We start from the raw sequence: 20,471 nt of genomic DNA on the forward strand, positions 1-20,471 counted from the left end.
ACCATCGCTGACTGTGGGAACTTCACACTGGATTTCAAGCAACTTGGATTTTGCTCCTCTCCAGCCTTTCTCCAGACTCTGGCGCCTTGACTTCCAAATGAAATACAAAACTTGCTTTTCGTCTGAAAAGAGGACTTTGGACCACTCTGCAACTGTCCAGTGCTTCTTTTCCATAGCCCAAGTCAGACGCTTCTTCCGTTGTCTTGAGTTCAGAAGTGGCTTGACCATGGGAATACGGCTATTGTAGCCCATTTCCCGGACACGTCTGTGAACAGTGGCTTTTGATACCTGGACTCCAGCTTCAGTCCACTGTCTTTGAAGCTCCCCCAAATTCTGGAAGCGACTCTTCTTCACAATGCTGTTAAGGCTGCGGTCATCTCTCTTGGTTGTGCAGCGTTTCCTGCCACATTTCCCCCTTCCAACAGACTTTTTGTGGATGTGCTTTGAAACTGCACTCTGTGCACAGCTTGCTCTTTGAGACATTTCTTTTTGTGTCTTACCCTCCTGATGGAGGGTGTCAATGATGGTCCTCTGGACAGCAGTCAGATCAGCAGTCTTCCCCATACTTGTGATTTAGTTTACTGAACCAAGCTGAGTGTTTTTCAAGGCTCAGGAAACCCTTGCAGGTGTTTCGAGTTAATTAGACGATTCAAGTGATTCGTTGAACACCCTACTAGTATACTTTTTCATGATATTCTAATATTTAGAGATAGGATTTTGAGTTTTTCTTAAGCTGTAAGCTATAATCAGCAATATTAAAATAATAAAAGGCTTGCAATATTTCAGTTGATTTGTAATGAATCCAGAATGCATGACATTTTTGTTTTTTTAATTGCATTACAGAAAATAAAGAACTTTATCACAATATTCTAATTTTCTGAGACAGTCCTGTATATATATATGTATATATATATGTATATATATGTATATATATATATATTAGTATGTATATATATAATTATGTATATATATATGTATATATATATATAATATATGTGTATATATATATATATATATGTATATATTATGTATATAATATATATATATATATGTATATATTATATATATATATATATATAATATATATCTATGTAGGGATATATATGTATGTATCTATATATATGGATTATATATATATATATATGTATTATATATATTATGTATATATATATATATATGTATATATATATATGTATATATATATGTTATTGTCTTATTATATGTATATATTATCTCTTTCTTATATGTATATCTATATATGTAGTATATATCTGTATATTATATATGTCTGTATCTGTACTGATGATATATACTATTTATATCTCTGATTTATTATCTCTGTATATATATATATTACTACTATCTCTATCTGGTCTATCCTTATATATCTATATATATGTATATATATGTAATATATATATGATATATATATATATATATAATTAATATATATAATATATATATATATATATATATTATATATATATATATATATAATCATTCTCTTAGTAAGTACATAATCAATCGTATTCAACAATCCTAAAACGAATTACACTTAAAGAAGATATACTTGGTGCATATAAAAATGGTCATTTTTTTAGGTAAAGTATTTCATTAACATGTAAATTGGTAACACATTTTTCTGTTTTTAATTGAAAAAAAATCTCATATTAGATCATATTGTTCCTCATTAAGTAGCTAAATCTTGTGAAAATGCCCCTTTACTTATGTTACCTCATTTGATCTGTGTGTTTTTTTCTTTTTCTTTGTTTATTATAATAATAATAATAATAATAATAATAATGATAATAATAATAATAATAATAATAATAATAATAATAATAATAATAATAATAATAATAATAATAATAGAATTTTGAGAATAAGCGGTGTGCCCTGAGAGTCATATGACCCAGTCAGCACCGAAGAGGCGTTTCACAGTAACTGCAAACTCAGCAAGGAGGCGGCAGTCTGCGGATTCTGGCGGATGGATGCAGTGAAAACTCCGAACACTTCTGGTGCCTTTTTGGTACTTTGGCGTTTCTGTGCATCACAGTTAATAGCTTATATTGCAGCTGCGTGTATTCAAAGTCGTCTTTGTGGGATTTTACAGTATGATCGTTTGGTATTAAGATGTTTTCCAGCCCAGTCAATAAAGAAACAAACACCAAATAGGGTCTCGCTTTTTCATTCTGCATCCTTTTCCTGTAACTAAATACACATGACGCTTTCTCACCAAAGACTAAGCGTAATTTGGCGCACTTTACGCTCCTTATCTGCTACATCGCCTGCGTATTTTGCGCATCACCAAGTGGAGCGCTAGACACTCGTTTTTCAAGCTACACTGCAAAAAATATCCATCTCAACTAATGATTTTTCCTTTGACATTTGATGTTAAAAGTTCCTGACGCGTAAAACAGTATTTTCAGAAAATGGAGTGATCCCCCCTGCGTGGCAGAACTTTGATTGAGTTGATTCAGTGAAAAGTTTGGTTGTAAAAGACACTTTAAACAACTTGCGTTGGTCATTCTTTGCAGCGTCGGCAGTAACACCACGTCATTGTGTCAAACAACTCCCATTTTTCCTCCCTGTTGGACCCACATCCACAGTTTAGGAACAACTGGATACAGATTTGTTTGGATCAGAAGCGCAAATCATGATGACCGGATTTCGACTGAACTTGTCGCCGCTGAAGGAGCCTCTGGGCTTCGTCAAACTGGCTGGAGTGGGTAAGTTAGATGCATACACTGAATGTGTGTGTGTGTCATACCCAGAGGACAGGGAGGTTCAGTTCTTTTCTTGGTCCTTGGATTTTCCCTTTTTTCCCCGGCGATTTTCACTTTTCATGGAAAAAAAATATTTCTACATGACCACTTATTTTTAAAAGAAAGCATTTATCAACTTTGAGATTTACACTTACTAGAATTAATAATATGCATGTCGTAATTTAATAAATAAAGCTTAAGATGTCAACTTTGTCACACAAGAAGATAGAAGAAGATGGTACAATACATTAGTAATACATTATCACCATAATTAAGTTTTCTTTTGTTATCATAGCCTACATAGTTTAACTTGAGTTGTCTGCTTACTATCTTACAATAACTCCAGATCTTTAAGATTCATACAATAGATTCCGATATATAGATTTCTAGATAGTCGTTCTGTGTTGCTGCAACCTCTGAGGATCAATAAAGGTGTATCTTATTTTATCTTATCTTATTTTATAGATTGAAAGTGAGTTCAGCTCAGTTATGTCCAGTGTTGGATAATCTTGCTGGTTTCATGGGCCTTCCCTTCACTAGTTCTAGTTTAATGCATCACTCAGCAGTTAACCTCTGAATCACTGTGCACAAGGCTGGCTACTCATACACTGGAGCACACAGTTTGTGTTTCATGAGAAAACATGCAACACTTTCTTCTAGAGTCCAGCAATCAGTTCTTGTACATAACTGCTGTTGTTCTATTTCCTCATAAGACAAACACATACAGAGCTATATTGTAGCAGCACCACCCAGTCATCTGACTCAGGACAAGGCTGTGTGTTTCACTGTGTTGGCCTCATGGAACCATTATCTAACCCGTATTCTGGGATTCACAAGAGTCTGGATAATAAATCGTGTGTACATATTCTAATGCTGGGATTGTGTCTATACAATCGCTTAATGGTACATTAGCTACTTTCAGGTTACTCCACCATATTTGTGGTATAACCGCACTTATACAGATAATAAAAAAGGGGAAATATATCATTTTCAGTTTGAATGAGCACTTTGTTCGCTGCCGCATTTAATGCTTTATATTAGGGATGGAACCATTAGCCATTAATCATTTAGTTGATCAACCGATAAAGATAAATCAGCAGCTATTTTGAATGTCAAATAATGTCATATTTTAAGCAAAAATACCAAACGGTGCCTTGGTGCTCATTTGTGAGGATCCTACTTTCAGGCAGCGGCAGTGAATGTGTGTTTGGCTCGAGGAGTTTGGACATTACATTTAACACAGCAGCTGAATGGGAAATGCAACTTGATGATATAGTTTTTGAGTTCCGACAGATGGTTCATCACTACTGCTGTCGATGATGTTGGAGGGTATCCAGCAGATTGCCTTGACTGAAGTCCAATTTTTTTTTTTGCCCAATCTCCATTTACCCTGTAAGCCTCTGAGACACCATGAGAAAGTATCTGACTTGGCACATGAGTGGTTTAGCCTAAACACTCATACCTCCCTCGATATTATCTTCCACACATTAGTAAACAGGAAGGAGGGTACGGAGTAGCAAATGCTACAAGGCTGACAAAATGTGCATATGCTCCAGTGGCTTTGGAGTTTTTTGCCCGACTGACCTGCACTCGATGTCCTCTGTGTAAGAAAACTGGCTTATTCCGTTTCTAACCAGGTATTTCATCTGCATGAGGATATTCCTTTTTTACAGCTTAAGTATCCTTCCCACCGAAAGCATTGTTTCTCCTTCCTATAGGTCCACTTTCCATTGTTTGCATCACATGCAGGAACCTGTAACTGAACTCCTATCACATTATGTGAGTGGTTGTGAGCAAATGGCGGATGCTGTCTCACAGCTTTGGTAATGGGTGAAGACTGCCTGTGATGTTTTTTTATTTGGCAGTCTCTGGAATGTCCATAAATTGGTGCTGTGTGGTTTGCAGATGTGTTGGATGCCTGAAATAAAGGCCTATAAGTAGTGGCAAGACACTGCTGTTTGTCCACAGCCTTTGGGAGTCGCCTGTAGCCTTAATCAGGACTAAATGGTGATCTTGGAAACCTGACAAAATACCCAACTGTCCGACATGGTTTGTGCAGCGCATTATTTATGCTCTGTTTAAAAAAAGTGAACATAAACAAAATACTTACAATGTCTGTGTGTGTGTGTGTGTGTGTGTGTTCAAGTTATTCATGCTGAGGCTCCATGACCTCGTAGTGACAGACTCAGTGAAACAAGAGTGTGGGAGAAGTCGCTTACCTTGTGTGTGTGTAGCCAGAAAAACAGGAAGTGGCAGCCAGTGACATCTGGAGAAACATCTGGAGAGAGGCCTCGAGGTGTGTGTGTGTGTGTGTGTGTGTGTGTGTGGATGTATGTACAGTAAATGTGTAGCTAAAGGCTAAAGGTTGAGGTGGCCTGTCGTAAGCATATTTTAAGGGAGTTCTCATGTGTGATACAGTTGTGCTGATGAAACAGAACGGAAGAGGTCAGTTAAAAGTTAAGTGTTGAGAACTGCGGTGCGTGTCACTACCTCGCAATGTGAGGTGTGTAACAAAGATCATTACTTTAGCATGTTGGCTGCTACAACAGGAACAAATGTAACTATCATTAGTTTTTACTTGGTGCCCTTTGTGTTCAGTTCTACTGAGTACACTATATCTCTTTATTTATCGCAAGTAAAGGTGTTATCGCCATATTCAACGTTATCGCATATTTAAATGTTACCTAGCGATATGCAATGATTATGTAATCATGTGTGTGTGTGCTGCAGTTCTTCTTGACAAGAGAAATCTGTGAGTATGATTTGCATGTTGCACATCTGTAAAACTACAGTTTCCTAGTCCACATGTCTTTTCTGTGAGCGTTTAGCTTCTGTGCTGAATCTTTGAATTGGCTGTCTGTCGCACCGGAAGGCTCAGCGAGGATGTGCGATGACGGGCAGAGACATAAGGCTATGCGTGTCGAGAATGTGTGAAAACTGTTAACACATTTTGAGAAGAACAAATCCGATCGCTGAAGTATGAGTTAAGGGAGTCTGTATGAGCTCATTACCCTCGAAGAATATGATATGCCTTCTGCAGTTTGAGGGTTAAGCTTAGCAGCAGCCAGCCTGACTGCAAGAATTTAGTTTTTAAGGAGAGTATTAGTGTCACATGGTCAAGAAAGAATTCTAGAGCTGAATGGCAGCATTACTATAGCCATGTAAGAAACATTTTATGTTCTTTGTTAGAGAAAAAGTCAAACAAATCATCTCTGAAATCACCTTTCTTGCTGATTGATTCATATATATATATATATATATATATATATATATATATATATATATAGGTATTTTTATTAGAGACAGACACATGTAAGAAGCAAAGGACTTTACAAAACTTATCTTGTAAAAATTGTTGAGTAGTGAGTTTTATTTTCAACTGTTTGTTAGAGTAAAAGGCTGACCATCTGTTAATCCCTCTGGCTCTTTATTGCTGACGCTATGTTTTAAGTTGCCAACTTTCTTCTTGGTGTGAAGCTCTGGTGATATTATTATAACGCGCTTTCAAACTGTATAATGTCCAAGATTACATGTATGTAGGGAGGATCACAATTCAATTCAATGAGCTTTATTAGATAGAATATTCTGATTCTCATCCCCTCCTCTGAAACTAATGATACCCTTTGTGCATCCCTTTCAAAAAGTCACTCTGATGCCCTCAGAGGACAAAAATGTCTGTCAAAAACTGCCATAAAATGATATATTCATATTATTTTCCTCTTTACTGAGTTAAACCTTTAAAATAACTTCAGTCCTGATCATATGTACCAAATATTCATTCATTTTCAGAATTATAACTCTTTAAATGCCAGTTGTTTACATAATGCTACTGTTATTTTATAAGAAAACATAAAAAAAAAACAATATATATATACATATATATTATTTTCTGCAACATTGATGCATTGCATAAAACACTGCAATGCTCCATAATACATAGCCCTAGTGTAAACCAAGTATATTAGCATGTATTTGGAAGCTTAATTCAAACAAAAACTCACCTTTGCCAAAAGTTCTGCTATGTGCATTTACAAAGCCAAAATTATTGGAAATATTAAAATTAAAAAGCCCAAAAATGTCTCGATAATATTTTCTTAAATCTGAACAGGATTTTCTTCCATCAGTCAGAACCATCTCCCCAATCTCTCTCGCTCTCTATTCTCTTTCCAAACAGCTCACGGCCATATTTGCTTTTGGAAGCTGCAGCGGATACTCGGGGAGGAACATCATATCTCTCTTCTGCGGCGATGGCAGGAATGAAACTCTCAACGCCAACTTTCACTACCCATTTAGGTAAGAATCACAACACATTTAGCTGATTTTTCAACATCAGACAGGTTTGAAATGTCACATGTCATCAGTTGCATAATCAACTTCAAAAGAATAACACTATGAAACGGCAATAACGACGACTTGTATTGTGACCAGGTTGAGTGAGGTCCCGCTCATCGAGGGAAACGCCACTATTTGTAACCACTCGGCCACGACGACACACATGGTGGGAGACTCGGCTTCCTCAGTGGAGTTCTTTGTGGGCATCGCCATCGTCTGCTTCCTGTACAGCATGGTGGCTCTGTTGGTGTATTTAGGCTACATGCACGTCTACAAGGACTCTGACTTTGGACCCATTTTTGTGAGTATTGAGCTTGCTGGTCGGTTTCCCCAATAAACAAATTCAATCAATCCATGAAAGTGCATCACTGTAAATGAGAGACTTGTAGCTTCTTCAGTCTTCTGAGCTGATGTGTTCGTCTTTTATTCCAGGACTTTGTGATCACAGCGATCCTGGTCTTTCTGTGGCTGGTGTGTTCGTCCGCTTGGGCGAAGGGCCTGCAGAATTTGAAGCATGCCACGGACACTGATGGCATCAGCGCCACGCTGGCAATGTGCAAGGGGAGCAACATCACCTGTGAGGTCACAGAGTTCGCCAGCATGCGGCCCCTCAACATCTCTGTGGTGAGGAGAAATACAGAGAGCACACACTTTTTTTACCATCTTCTATGGAGGGATATATATGTCATAATTAGTTCTGACTGATCTCAGATTTTACTAATACGAGGTCTGTAACACAATTTGCCTTTTGTAATGTTGAATAGATTTTCCATGTATATAATATAATCTATATTTTATACGCTCTTGACAGAATTATGGCATATTTAAAATAACAAAGGTCAAGAAAGGACACCGGAAATTGATAATTATATCACATTTTATTTTGATCCAGTTTATATTTTATACAAAAATGTGTTATGGCCTTTTTATTAATTTTTATTTGAATCCTTCCCTTTTTTCATTTTATTATATATTTTTATTATTATGCTATTTTATATTATAATTGTTATTATACCTTGTACATATGTGTGTAGAGGTTTTTAGGTCCTGTACGATATCACTATAAGACAATAAATGAAGATTTTTTTTAAATAAATTAGATTTTGGTTACACTAATCTCAGTCAGAATTATTTTCAGCTCTCATTCATTTGCAAATCATTCTCCAGTAGAGAGACTATTTTTTATATAAAAATATATATAATCAAGAGTTATTGATTGTGGCAGTGTCCCATCCCCCCGGTTTATATAATACTACTCTAGAAGACTTAAGCAGAAACATTACGCAGCCTGAGTCATGAGACACTGAGCAATAACACTTTCATTACGAACACTGTTGTTGTGGTCTGCTCAATAGTTTGATGTAAAACCCATCAAATACCAAAATGATGTCTTCTTGAGTTTAATGCTAATACAATTTTGTATCTGTGCATTCTTCCAGGTGTTCGGCTACCTCAACATGTTTGTGTGGGCGGGCAACGCCTGGTTTGTGTACAAGGAGACCCGCTGGCACTCCCAGAAATTCTCTTCTCAGCCCGGACTTGGAAGGCAACAGGTCCCCGCACCCATATAAAGCAACACATACACAGGGTCACATACAGTACATGTACACACCACACTTAGAACAGACACAATTTGAGCTTATGCCCATGCATCACATGCAAGAAGACATCATTACACACAAAAAGCTCTGTGAAGATGATGGGAGGGACAAAATGAAGGAGAATTTGATAGATGTTCTGTTTAAAACCTGATGGATTTGGATATATATATATATTGGATTAGGACCTTATCAACAGTCACAGCTGTGTAATTAGAACGCAGAGCTTAATTGGCATTTTGTAACCCAAAATGTCATATTTCTCGTACATTCGCTGCATACTTGAACTGAGATCAGTTCTAAAAGCGATGTAAATTTCCCAGGATATTTCCTCTAAGCACCAGGAGGCTGAGGGAGTTTTCAAACTCATGTTTATGTTTAAATTAGCCTTTGTTTTTGTTTTTTACCTGTTTCATATACTATAGCAACACCAATGCAATTAGTATGTCAAATCCTTTTAAAGGTGCCTTATTACAATAATTCCGAGTTGCTTTAGTAAGCAGATACATGCACAGACGACGACCAAATGTGTTAGTATTTGAAACTTTACAGCAGCATTATGGCTCGTGAGTCTCGGGAGAGGGGTTTCCTTACTTCTCTGGTTCATTTTATTGTGCTTTATTATATACTGATGAATGTAAGGTACTTTGAACTCTTTGTCTATGACGTAAAACCAACCACAAGGAGACAGATTGTATTGTTTTAACATCTGCTGCAATACCGATAATGTGATCAAGGTGTTCAGGGTAGCAGAGAAGGTGTCTGAGGTGCACTATGAAGTCATACTCTATAGTTCCATATCAGAAATTGACATTCATTGTAATAACATACAGTATATTGCATACATTTGATATTGGCCTTCCAATCGAGCCATTAATTTGCATCTGCGTTAAATGTGTTATGTATACCTTTTTTTATATTATTTTTTAGATTTAAAGCACTTTGTGCATCTTGAAAATGACTCACTTAAATATTCATTCATTCTTTTCATTCATAGGCTCTCTCACAGTTATGCCCTCTAGTGGTGGGCATAGTTACAATTTAGTGCAGAGGCGTGCTCTTTTCAGGAGGCACACAAGATGAGGTGAATCCTCAGTCAGCTAAATCTGTGGACAGGTTAGATTAAACCTCAACGCATTTCCGACATGGACTGTGTGTAAAATCGCCTCCAACCCAAATATCAGTTTGTACTTTGTATAATCAGTGTGTATGATGTTCTTATCATGCACCAGTGTAATCATATGGTACTTAATATGCTTTTATGATGTCCCACAAGAGTGTACATTTATAATGACCACTTGATTGAAAGTTGCCGACTTAATTAGTTTAAGAAATTCTTGCTGTTTCTAGTTTTTCAATTCCTCTGTGTCCGAAGGCTTTGATTTATACAGGCTGAACTAAGGTACCAGATGAAGGTTAAATCCTTCCTTGATTGTCTAAAGAACACTCTGCCAAAGCACAATTTGTTTAAGTATATTCCATATCTCCATGTGATATTAAATCAGTTATTTTGTTGTTGTTCAAAACAGTCCGTCGTGTTTTTTGATTGTCGTGTGTTTTTTATAAATCACTCGAACAGTGTAGTGTTTTATAAACTGTCACTTTTTTGTCTTATTTTTCATTTCCAGCATATGTCGATGATTATTTGATTTGAAGGAAGTTTAAGTTTTTTTTATGTGTTGCCTTTTGATATAATAAAAACTGTAAGTGAGATGATGTGAATTCATTTAACTCCGCCGAAAGTTAAATGCGTGTGTGGTGTACTGGTTATGCCTCTGCATTCTTATAATCATCATCCAACTCGCTATAGCTTTGTCAATGATTCCTATGCATTTAACCTGCCAAACTGTCTTATTCAAGAGACACATACACTCTGTGACATGCACAATTTCAATGTACCTTTGTTTTTTTCAATAAAAATGAATGATTTGTTTTCATTAATCTCTTTAGTAAACATCCTGTCCTGTGTGTGTGTGTGCGCGCTCTCTGCCAGTGAGTGTTTGTCTGTCCCTTTTCCTGTCATGCCTCGATATGGAATCAATTAGAAAAATATAGAAAATCTGCTTTAGTTTCACATTTTCTACCTGGTGTTGTGGGATAGAGAAGATTTTATGGTGCATTTTTAAGAAGTGTTTGTGACCCAAATCCATCATAACAACCCTTGAAGAATTGTGTTTCCTGTTTTGTCCTGTGACCTCCATGATCACTGTGCAGGAAACAAACACAACATTGTGTCTGAGTCATCCTTTGTGTGTGTGTGTGTGTGTGTGTGAGAGAGAGAGAGAGAGAGAGAGAGAGAGAGAGAGAGAGAGAGAGAGAGAGAGAGAGAGAGATGCGCGAGGAAAAGACAGGAAGGGTTGTTTTTAACCACACACGATCATATGAAGTGTGTGTAGACTGTGTGTGTGTGAGAGGATTTGACCTGATTTGACACATCAGTGTAGACTAATCAAAGTAATTTCCTTGCCCTCGTTTAAGGCTTTCATTTCCTCTTTATCTCCACCCTTCCCTTTGGTTTATTAACATGGGATTTAAGCGTCATGCAGCTGTACCATAGAACTGCTGTGCTGTTCATCTGTTGAATAAAATATGGGTTTAAGTGACCAGTTTGTTCAGTATTATCATAATAGGAGAAATATCATAATCAACTTGACACCACGTGTCTTGAAAAGGAGACCATCCACCTCCAGCTAGCCTGACTTTGCACTCAAAATGCAGATTTTGTTTTCATCCACCAGAGGTCAATGTAGTGCCGTGAGCATGACCTACTGAGCCACTTTAAGAAGCTGGACATCCTCTTTCCAAAATCCATTTTACCCATTACTTTGCAAATCCTTGGCAAGCCCACATAGTACTCTATTTTTATTTTTTAATAAAGCGGAAAAAGGATTTAATCTAGCATTGGTACATTTATAGACTCAAACAAGGTCCTAATAGTTCCTGCCTCGAACTGCAGTGAAGCATAAAGCAGTGTAGAGTTCATCTACATGTTCAGGACTAATAACTTATTTAACACTTATTCCAGGTTACAAAATGTTCAATTGCTACCATTTTGTTTTAGTATAGTGCTCAGTTAGCTCATGCTCTTTTCTATTTTACTTAAATTGTTGTTAATTAATAAATTGGAGGAACAGATGGGCTTACATTTCACTGCCTTGTATGATTACATTTGACAAATAAAATGAATTGATTGATTGATTGGTTGATTGACATAAACATAGGTTGTTTAACCCCCTTATTTATGGTAGAATTTAAATGCCAGACAAATATTAATAGCCTAATAATATGCTTAATTGTCTTTCTTCGTAGTTGATTGGTCCACCAGTGACTATTTAATAAATGCCACTGTTATTTGTTTTGTTTTTGTCTTCCGTTATATTACCCAATGCTGTTTGAATAAAAATATAACTTATATTGTTTTCTGATGCAACATAATGTAACTGTGTAACTGTCGTACAGCGAGACATCTGTACTGTGCCTACATACTGAACTTTTGAACTGGTGAGTTTGTCCTTGTCTGTCGCTCAACCTTTCAATCCTCCGACAAATGCCGAACATATCCGAAGCCCGCCGACAACGACGTCAGGATATCTCGTTCTTTCGTTTTTCGCCTGCTGCGTGCGAAGGAGAGAGAGGAAAAAACGGCTCTCGTCAAAGCAACAAGAAGGAAGAGAAATGGCGACACTGGATCGCCAAATACCAAGTCCGGATACCTTCCTTTGCGAGCCTTGGTCTTCCTTCGTCAGTGCGGCTAAATTACGTTTTGTTGACAGTAAGTTCGCACGTCGGTAGCGTTGATGTTTTTGCGGACAAACTGTCGGGAAGTGCGTGGTCCAACTGTCTGTGATTGAGTTGAGTATTCTCCTCCACCATACAGGGTCTGTCAAAGCGCAGCAAAGTAACTGTCAAAAATTGTTACTACGAAATGCAATATTAATATGTTGCTTTAACACTCGTGCACAGGCGCGTGAGCAAAGCTTAGCATTACAGCGCAGACTTTGTACCGCTGGCGCGTGCAGTTATGATATCCTCAACTGTCCAAGCTGTAAGTTTGTTAGCTTTGACAGTTTCACTCATATGGCTTCACTTGCTTTAGGAAGCCAGCTCGACTGCTAGCAAGCTAATGCTAACCCCATAGCCAGGCTCGGACCAGCATGGCTTCACGCATGGCCCCAAAGTTTGTTTTGAATGCTCAATTGCGTGTTTGTAAGTGGCTGTTGTTTTTCTTCTGACGCAGACGTGTCCTTGGATAACAGTGACAAAGAGCTTTACTGCCTCGGTAAAGCCGTGAGGCTCAGCAGAGAAGGTAAGGAAGTTAGACACTTAACGCTGTCACGTATACGGTGATGGTTTGTTATTGTTTTTGTTATACGTGCAGGACATTTCTATTTGTAACCTCTTCCCTCTTCTCGCAAAAAAGCACCATTACTGGGCATCATACACACTTTTTCAATACATACTTATAGTTGGGGAAAAACTGAGTGCGTCAGAAGTACAAAGATGTATTACATTCAGCACCCTGTACCCTGGTAATATACATTTTCACCATAAAAATACAGAATAATAATTTTCCAAAGCTCAAGGTGATGCTTTCAGGTTGCTTGTTCAGTTCACTATCATCGAGAGCATTGTTTTTCTTGAAAATTATTCATTAATTATCAAAATAGTTGCCAATTCATTTATTGATTATCTAATCAGTTAATCAGGAAGTTGTTGTCTTGTGATCACACATCATCAGAGATGTGAGCTGAGGTCACTGGATGTTTTGGGTCAGGCCAGGTGAAGGTGCTGTGTGGAATACGTAATAAACTGCATATTAATACAACTTTAGCTCTAAGCTTTTGAGCTGTTGGAAATAAATAAATGAGTACAGCTTGAGCACAGATGTGTTTTCAGTATTACCTAAAGACAAACTGATTAATAATCTGTAATATAATAATAATAATAATAATAATAATAGTAATATGTTACCTATTTGATAGATCTACATTATCAGCAGCAGTCAACAAGGAGTGATTGTACTGTTGTGTATTTGTATGTATGGTCTAAATGTAGTGTGTGTGTGTTAGACTGGTAAGATGTGTACTTCGTGAGTAAAGCTTGTGTATGGCTGAAAGTCTGTCTTATTTATTGTCTTAACTGTGTTGCTTTTGGTAAATAATATAGATATAGATAGAGCCCCTAAGCCGAGCCAGAGGAGTTCCTTTACATCTCACCATGTATAAATACCTACAGGAGCATGTGCTGCCCTGCACACTAACACACTTGAGTCATCCCTGAAAATTTGAGCAGCCCTCGTACACACACACACACACACGCGCGCACACACACACACACACACACACACACACACACACACACACACACACACACACACACACACACACACACACACACACACACACACAAAGAGTCGGGGAAACTCTTTTCACTCTCACTGGTCAAATACCAACCCCCCCCACCCCCCATCCCTCCCTCCCACACACTCACTCACATGCCTCATCTTCCTCTCTCAGAGCCAAACTGGAGCGGCGTTTCCAGAACTGCTGCTCTGTTAGCAAACCTTACACTAAGGCGCGCTGAGAGCGATATGTACTCGCACACAGACACAGGGAAGCGCGTCTTAAATGCTTCATCTGTGCATTTGGATCTAGCAGAAAGTATTGTGATTCATGGTCGATTTCTATCTTACGTTTCACACTTCAGTGCCCACACATATTTGTAGATGGTGAGGCCAAGTTGGCGGTAATTTGGTGTGTGTGTGTGGTGCAGGACATGATTGGTATCCATGTCTTTTTCTCACTCTCCAACACGTTCACACAGTGGAGATGATGGAACTCCAACTGCAACTTTGTCCGGCTAGACGGACAGCCACTATCATCATCTCACTGCAAATAGGAAGTGCTGTCATGCTTCTATTTGTATGTTTACCACAGTCTTTAGTAGGGATGGGAATTGTCAGGAACATCATGTTATTATAGCGATGCTTTAGGAGATAATTTAGTGTATGTTAGCCTTCTTTAAATGTATGCAATATTATGAAAAGCAGCTGACTTTAACTGAGGTTCAGTATGTTGCACTAGTATGATGAAGATGTGGAGTGTAAATGCACTGAACCTCAGTATATATCAAACAGAAGGGAATGTGACACATTGTGGAGGTATAGCACAATACCTTTTGCAATACATGGGCAGTTTCCTCTGGTCTTCAAAACCTTTCAGCAGGGTATTTACAAAATTCCCTAGCAGACTACTCAAAATTTGTCATTTACAAAATGTGGGGTCTGCATTTATTCCAGCTGAAAAAAGTCATATTACCCTGTCAACGCTTTGCAAGCGGTAAAAAAAAAAAAAAAAGAGACCGACATCTCTTGTGCTTCTTGCAAATGCTATAAAGCGAGGTGGTTTCAAGATCCATGACACCTTATGAAAGATTACCCGAGTGAAAAATGCATAAAAGCAAAACAGTTTAAGGCTACATCAGAAACGTTAAGAACTGAAACGATGAGTCAAAAGATCTGCAACTTTTGATTAATTGTATTTATGGAGGATTTGCTTCTTCATCGTATGTGATAGTAAACTGAACACGACTGACTCCACCTTCAGGCTATAGGAAATTGTGACTGTGAAAAATGGATTTTTCAATTTATTGTGATATTTTATAGACCAAACAATCGATTCATAGAGAAATGCTTGTAGGATTTAGCATTAAAAACCTTTTAATATATTGTCAGAATTGAAGCGTAGTCTGAAGTAAAGAGAATGTGTAAGAAGTAAATGAAACAAAACCTCTTTTGACTATATACTGGAGTGCAATGAGCTTGTCCTTGATGTTAATGTATTCAGCCTAGATGTTAGATTGTAACTCTAGTTTCACATTTTGTGATTATATCAGTGAAACCTTTCTTACGGTTTATTTCATAAATTGTTTTAAGTAATAGGATCCCTGGCAGGAGTTCATTTTTCAGCTTGGCTTTCATACTATGATCAGATGATTCTGACCTTGAGAAGAGATATCTGAAGCTTTATATACAGTAATAACTTGTTAGAAGTAGGTTTAGACTGATGACTCTTCATCATAACCCAGCGCATTGGTTCAGTTTCCCCTTGTGACGGACAGGATTTGATAGTTTACAAGTAAAATGTCTGCCTCACCTATTTTTGGCAGCCAACCATAAGTCTCATTCTCTTATTAAGACAAAAATGAATAAAGGACCTTCCGATTGGATGACCTCTCTACCTCCTGAGCCACAGCGGAACAGTTGAGTTTGTAGCCTGGGGTCTGCAGACAGCTGTTAATAAGCTTGTTTACTCTTGTCAGACATTTTGGTGCAGATCCACTAATTATCTGGTGTGTCTGTTGAAAAAAGCAGCTGAAGCTGTTGCTGTTGACTGTGTGCTCCTCTGAAACTGATTATTCAAAAGGTTAGCTCTTAGTTGGTTGATTATAGGTCATTTACTCAGTCAACGTTTCTGTTTCTTTGCTACAGTTGCGTCATTACTTAGGTGTTAGTCAGCCAGACCGCAGTTTTCTAGAGCAGGGCTGTTCCCTTTTTATTTTCACGTCAATAGTCGCTGCTTTCAAACGCCTTTTGTTTACCTTTTAAGCTATTTTTTTAAGTTGCTTCCCTTCCACAATTCATCAATGGGAAGTTAATATACTTACTCTCAGTGTAATCCTTGTCCAGTGATTGATTATTTTAGTAGCTCTAAACATGTTTATTCACCAGTGACTGATTGTTTTTGTAGTCCATTTTCAGGCCTGTCAGTCATTTGGCAGCAGTTGGCTTGAGAAACACACACAATTCAGTCTGCAGGAATAGGCTACGCACTTAGTTTGCATTTGACTTGGCAGATGTAGAGTAAATTGCATTTTTGCTTGTTTTTCTTTCTTCAGTGCTCACACTGAAGGTCTTTGCATGTTTTGGCTGTGCTTTACTGGTCATTTATTAACAAGACAATGTGATCATTTCCACAGAAAACGATCACAAGAAAGACACAAGCCGTTGTGATGATCAACCTTTTTGAGCAGAAACCACTCGGCAGGGTCGAGCCAACCCTGCAGCAGGGTTTAACTGCTCACATTACACGTTATTAACCCTAACCACTTAACAACCTCTTTACTACAATGACGGCATTCAAAAGTTGATTCTCACACGCAGCCACACCTTTCCATTTGTGTTGTGTTACAGCTCAGATCAGGCCCTTTTTGCAGTTAGGTCATAAAACAAACACAAACACAGTTTATTTGTCGGTGAGGGAAAGCAGATTTTTGTCAGCAAATACAGGCATCGAAGGAGTCTGAATTGTGGCTTAAATCCAGGTGCATGCTTGGAAATTATGGGCAGGGAAAATTAGTGAGAAATAATCTCCTTTTTCTGTATTGACCAGGTGAATTTGTGCAAAGCATCTTACCGCTGACTGCTTCAGTACGGCTGCTCGGCGTCTAACTGTAGGCCTGATGTGTAAGCTTCTACCACAACGGCTAATATCAGTTTTTTGGTCAGCATTTATTTCAGCATTTAGTGTTTGTACTTGTGGTTGTCTTGAACACTTCATGCATGAGTAATGAAACCAACTCTGACCTTTTTTGAAGTATGTACACAAGCACAGGCTCACGTATTCTATTTGTCTGATATGTCTTTGACCTTCAGTAACCTCGCAGATCTGCTTCCTGCACACACACACACACACACACACACACACACACACACACACACACACACACACACACACACACACACACACACTGATGGCACTCGGCATGACTGCCTATCTCTTTGACTTCCCAGATTACACCGAAGTCGCTAGCAGTGCAAGGTCATGACGACATGCACCCACACACTGTCAGACACCCACACATTCTCCAATTTGTCCCTTGCGAGCTTTCACAAAGACACGCATCCATACACACCCCACCTCCCTCAGTGAGTCTGGCTTAAGCCCCATGCTAATAAGTGCAATGATTTCTGTCAGCAGAGCTTGTTTGGGTGCAAGAAGATTAGGTTCTCAAAGCTTAGCCAAAACAGATAGTAGCTATTTTCCATTGGACATATTTGTTCTTTTCAGTTTTTGTTTAGTGGGTGGGGGGCTATCTCTTCTGTGACTCCAGGCAAAATGTTGCCGTATGTTAGCGAGAACACAGGTTTTGAGTTTGTGTGTGTTTTGAAAGGATTGTCTGTCCTTCCTGTCTGTCTCTTTATTGCTGTCTGTTTAGTGACTAGAACACATTATTATCTGAAAAGCAGCTCTAAAGCTTAATGATAATTTCAAGCATTATGAGCTTCTAAGTCTGGCATTTTGTTGGGGGGGGGGAAGCTTTTAGCGTAATTTAAAAACACTACACATTTTATTTTTGTCTATTTTTCCACTCTTTTCTTTTGTTCTGTACAGTTCGCAGGAGTTTCTAACTGTTTCTGTCTTATATCATATTGTGGTCATGTTTTCATATAAGCAATTATAATCATAATGGGCAAAGTTTCTTTAGTAACTAATGTTTTTGAGAGAATCGCCATTTGATAAAGAAAATAATCATGATCTACTGCCCTACAAAGGCTGCTTAAATCAATGAACTTGGACCACCAGTCCCAACTTTGACTGTTTTCAAAGGAAGTGAACAGTGTATAATACACGGTGAAAGACTTGAACCAGTTAAAAATGTGTTCAGAGGCCAACAACAGTTGTACTGGTCAGTCGTATACTTACTGTATACAGAGTTGGATAAAATACACTTTGGATAAAACTGCTAATTACATGATAAAGTAGCATTAAGCAACTAAAACTACAGCTGCGACGATTAGTCGGCAAAACGATTAGTTGTTCAACAAAAAGATAAGCGGCAACTATTTTGGAATTGTTCAAGCAATAATGTCAGAAAATACCATTTTCAGTATCTCAAATATGAAGATTTCTTGCCTTTCTCTGTTTTTATATCATATTAAACTGAATATATATATATATATATATATATATATATATATATATATATATATATATATATATATATATATATATATATATATATATATATATATATATATATATATTATATATATATATATATTATATATATATATATATATATATATATATATATATATATATATATATATATATATATATATATATATATATATATATATATATATATATATATATATATTCACAATTTGTGTGACATTTTATTGACCAAACCATTATTTAATGAATCTAGGAAATAATAATAATAATCATTGGTTGCAGCCCTACCTGAAACAAATAAGTCAATTGGAGCTCTGCTGTTAAAAGCTAAATTGACCAATAAGACAGTTTTTCACAGTTTTAAAATGTGGTCTCCACCCTTCCTGTCTTTTTCAGAAATGCTTGTCTCCAGCCAGTTTCCAGCACTGGAGGATTTTTGTCTTGTTGTCTGCCATGTCTGCGATCAGGTGGTCACTCCTCAGGGCATCCTCACACACTACGGTAAGATAACGCACACAGAGACCCCACAGGGCATTGACACACATAAAAAAAACCTCAGGGCGTAATCATACACTTCACCAAGGTACACATACATTCACACACACCTCAGGGTGTCTGCAGTACATGGATGCACAGAACAAACCTGAGCACACACATGGCGATCTATGTATCCCCACAGTGCACTTTGAAAAACACTCGGTTATAACTTCTAATATAAAGTCTTTAACAACACACACACACACACACACACAGCTGCCAACCGTGTCTCCTACAAAATGACATTCCCATAACACTTACCTACATAATTGAAAATAAGTCAGCGTTGACTTTTGGTGAAAGTCCTTTTGTTTGTTTGACCTATCCACCCTGACCTCCTCTCTACGTGAACTTTGATGAGAAAAGTATTTGTGAAAGTAATCCGGGAGAAAAATCTGTTTTCGAAATGTATTTGACAAAGTACTTTCATTGTTTGGGAACGTTAGTTTTAAAAGGCTGCAGCTGCATATGTTTTATACACCTGTACCATCATTTCATACAATGCAATATTTGTTGCAATGGAGACTGTAATCTTCAGCAACAAAACCTAATGATGTAGTTGGGATGGCACTAACCCAGCCACTACCAACACATACATAAAAAATTAAAAGTTTTAAAATGTATATTAAAATTAGAAAACATGGATTTTTTAAAAAGTCCAAATGTTTAGAAAGTAAGCAGTATGCATCGACCATTCAGGAGTATTTGTTGTCTACACCGTGGATCCCGGCTCTCATTGGCCCTCCAGCCTGTCCGTCTACCTCTTGTTTGTTTTTGATTGTGGCTCCACTGACCGCTCTTGCATCTGCCTGCGAGCTGCTGCTTCCTTCTGTTGGCGGCACGTGCACCAGCCTGAGCCGCCTGTTTTAGCGGTCGGGACACACACACACACACACACACACACACACACACACACATGGTCACATGGTTACATGGTTACACATGGTCACGCTTAATGAACACACACTTCTCCCTGAGAGGAGAGAGGCCGGTGCACACACATTCTCACTTTCTGTTTCTCAGCAGAAAGAGGTCAGTGGTATTGTGAGACACAGACTCTCATAGACTCCTGGCAGGCGCTGTTGTTTAGTTCCCCCCCTACCCTCCTTTCGTTGGCAGCATTCCTGCTTTCTGACACTCACACCGAGTCGGGTACCAACAGGTCTAAATCACACTCGTGCACACACACAGTCTGGAGTGGGAATCTCCTGAGAGCTCCTCGTAAAACAAAGCTATCCTCGGGACACAATATGATGACAAGCAGGCGTTGCAGTGGACCA

At 37.9% G+C, this 20,471-nt stretch overlaps 2 protein-coding genes across 2 annotated transcripts in view; both read left to right on the plus strand.

The window, feature by feature from the left end:
- Positions 1 to 2,380: 2,380 nt before the first annotated feature.
- Positions 2,381 to 10,628, plus strand: sypl1 (synaptophysin-like 1). The gene is given in 6 exon segments (XM_029461747.1): positions 2,381 to 2,719; positions 2,721 to 2,729; positions 6,940 to 7,058; positions 7,194 to 7,398; positions 7,530 to 7,721; positions 8,537 to 10,628. Coding segments are annotated over 6 exon segments (720 nt in total). The 5' UTR covers positions 2,381 to 2,656; the 3' UTR covers positions 8,669 to 10,628.
- Positions 10,629 to 12,325: 1,697 nt separating this feature from the next.
- atxn7l1 (ataxin 7-like 1) overlaps positions 12,326 to 20,471 on the plus strand; it is a 29,186-nt gene continuing 21,040 nt past the window's right edge. Inside the window, 3 exon segments of the mRNA XM_029461745.1 lie at positions 12,326 to 12,467; positions 12,933 to 13,001; positions 19,051 to 19,155. Coding sequence (XP_029317605.1) covers positions 12,371 to 12,467; positions 12,933 to 13,001; positions 19,051 to 19,155 — 271 coding nt within the window. The 5' untranslated portion in view covers positions 12,326 to 12,370.

This window comes from Cottoperca gobio, chromosome 23, assembly GCF_900634415.1.
Source record: "Cottoperca gobio chromosome 23, fCotGob3.1, whole genome shotgun sequence".
Classification (NCBI taxonomy): Eukaryota; Metazoa; Chordata; class Actinopteri; order Perciformes; family Bovichtidae; genus Cottoperca; species Cottoperca gobio.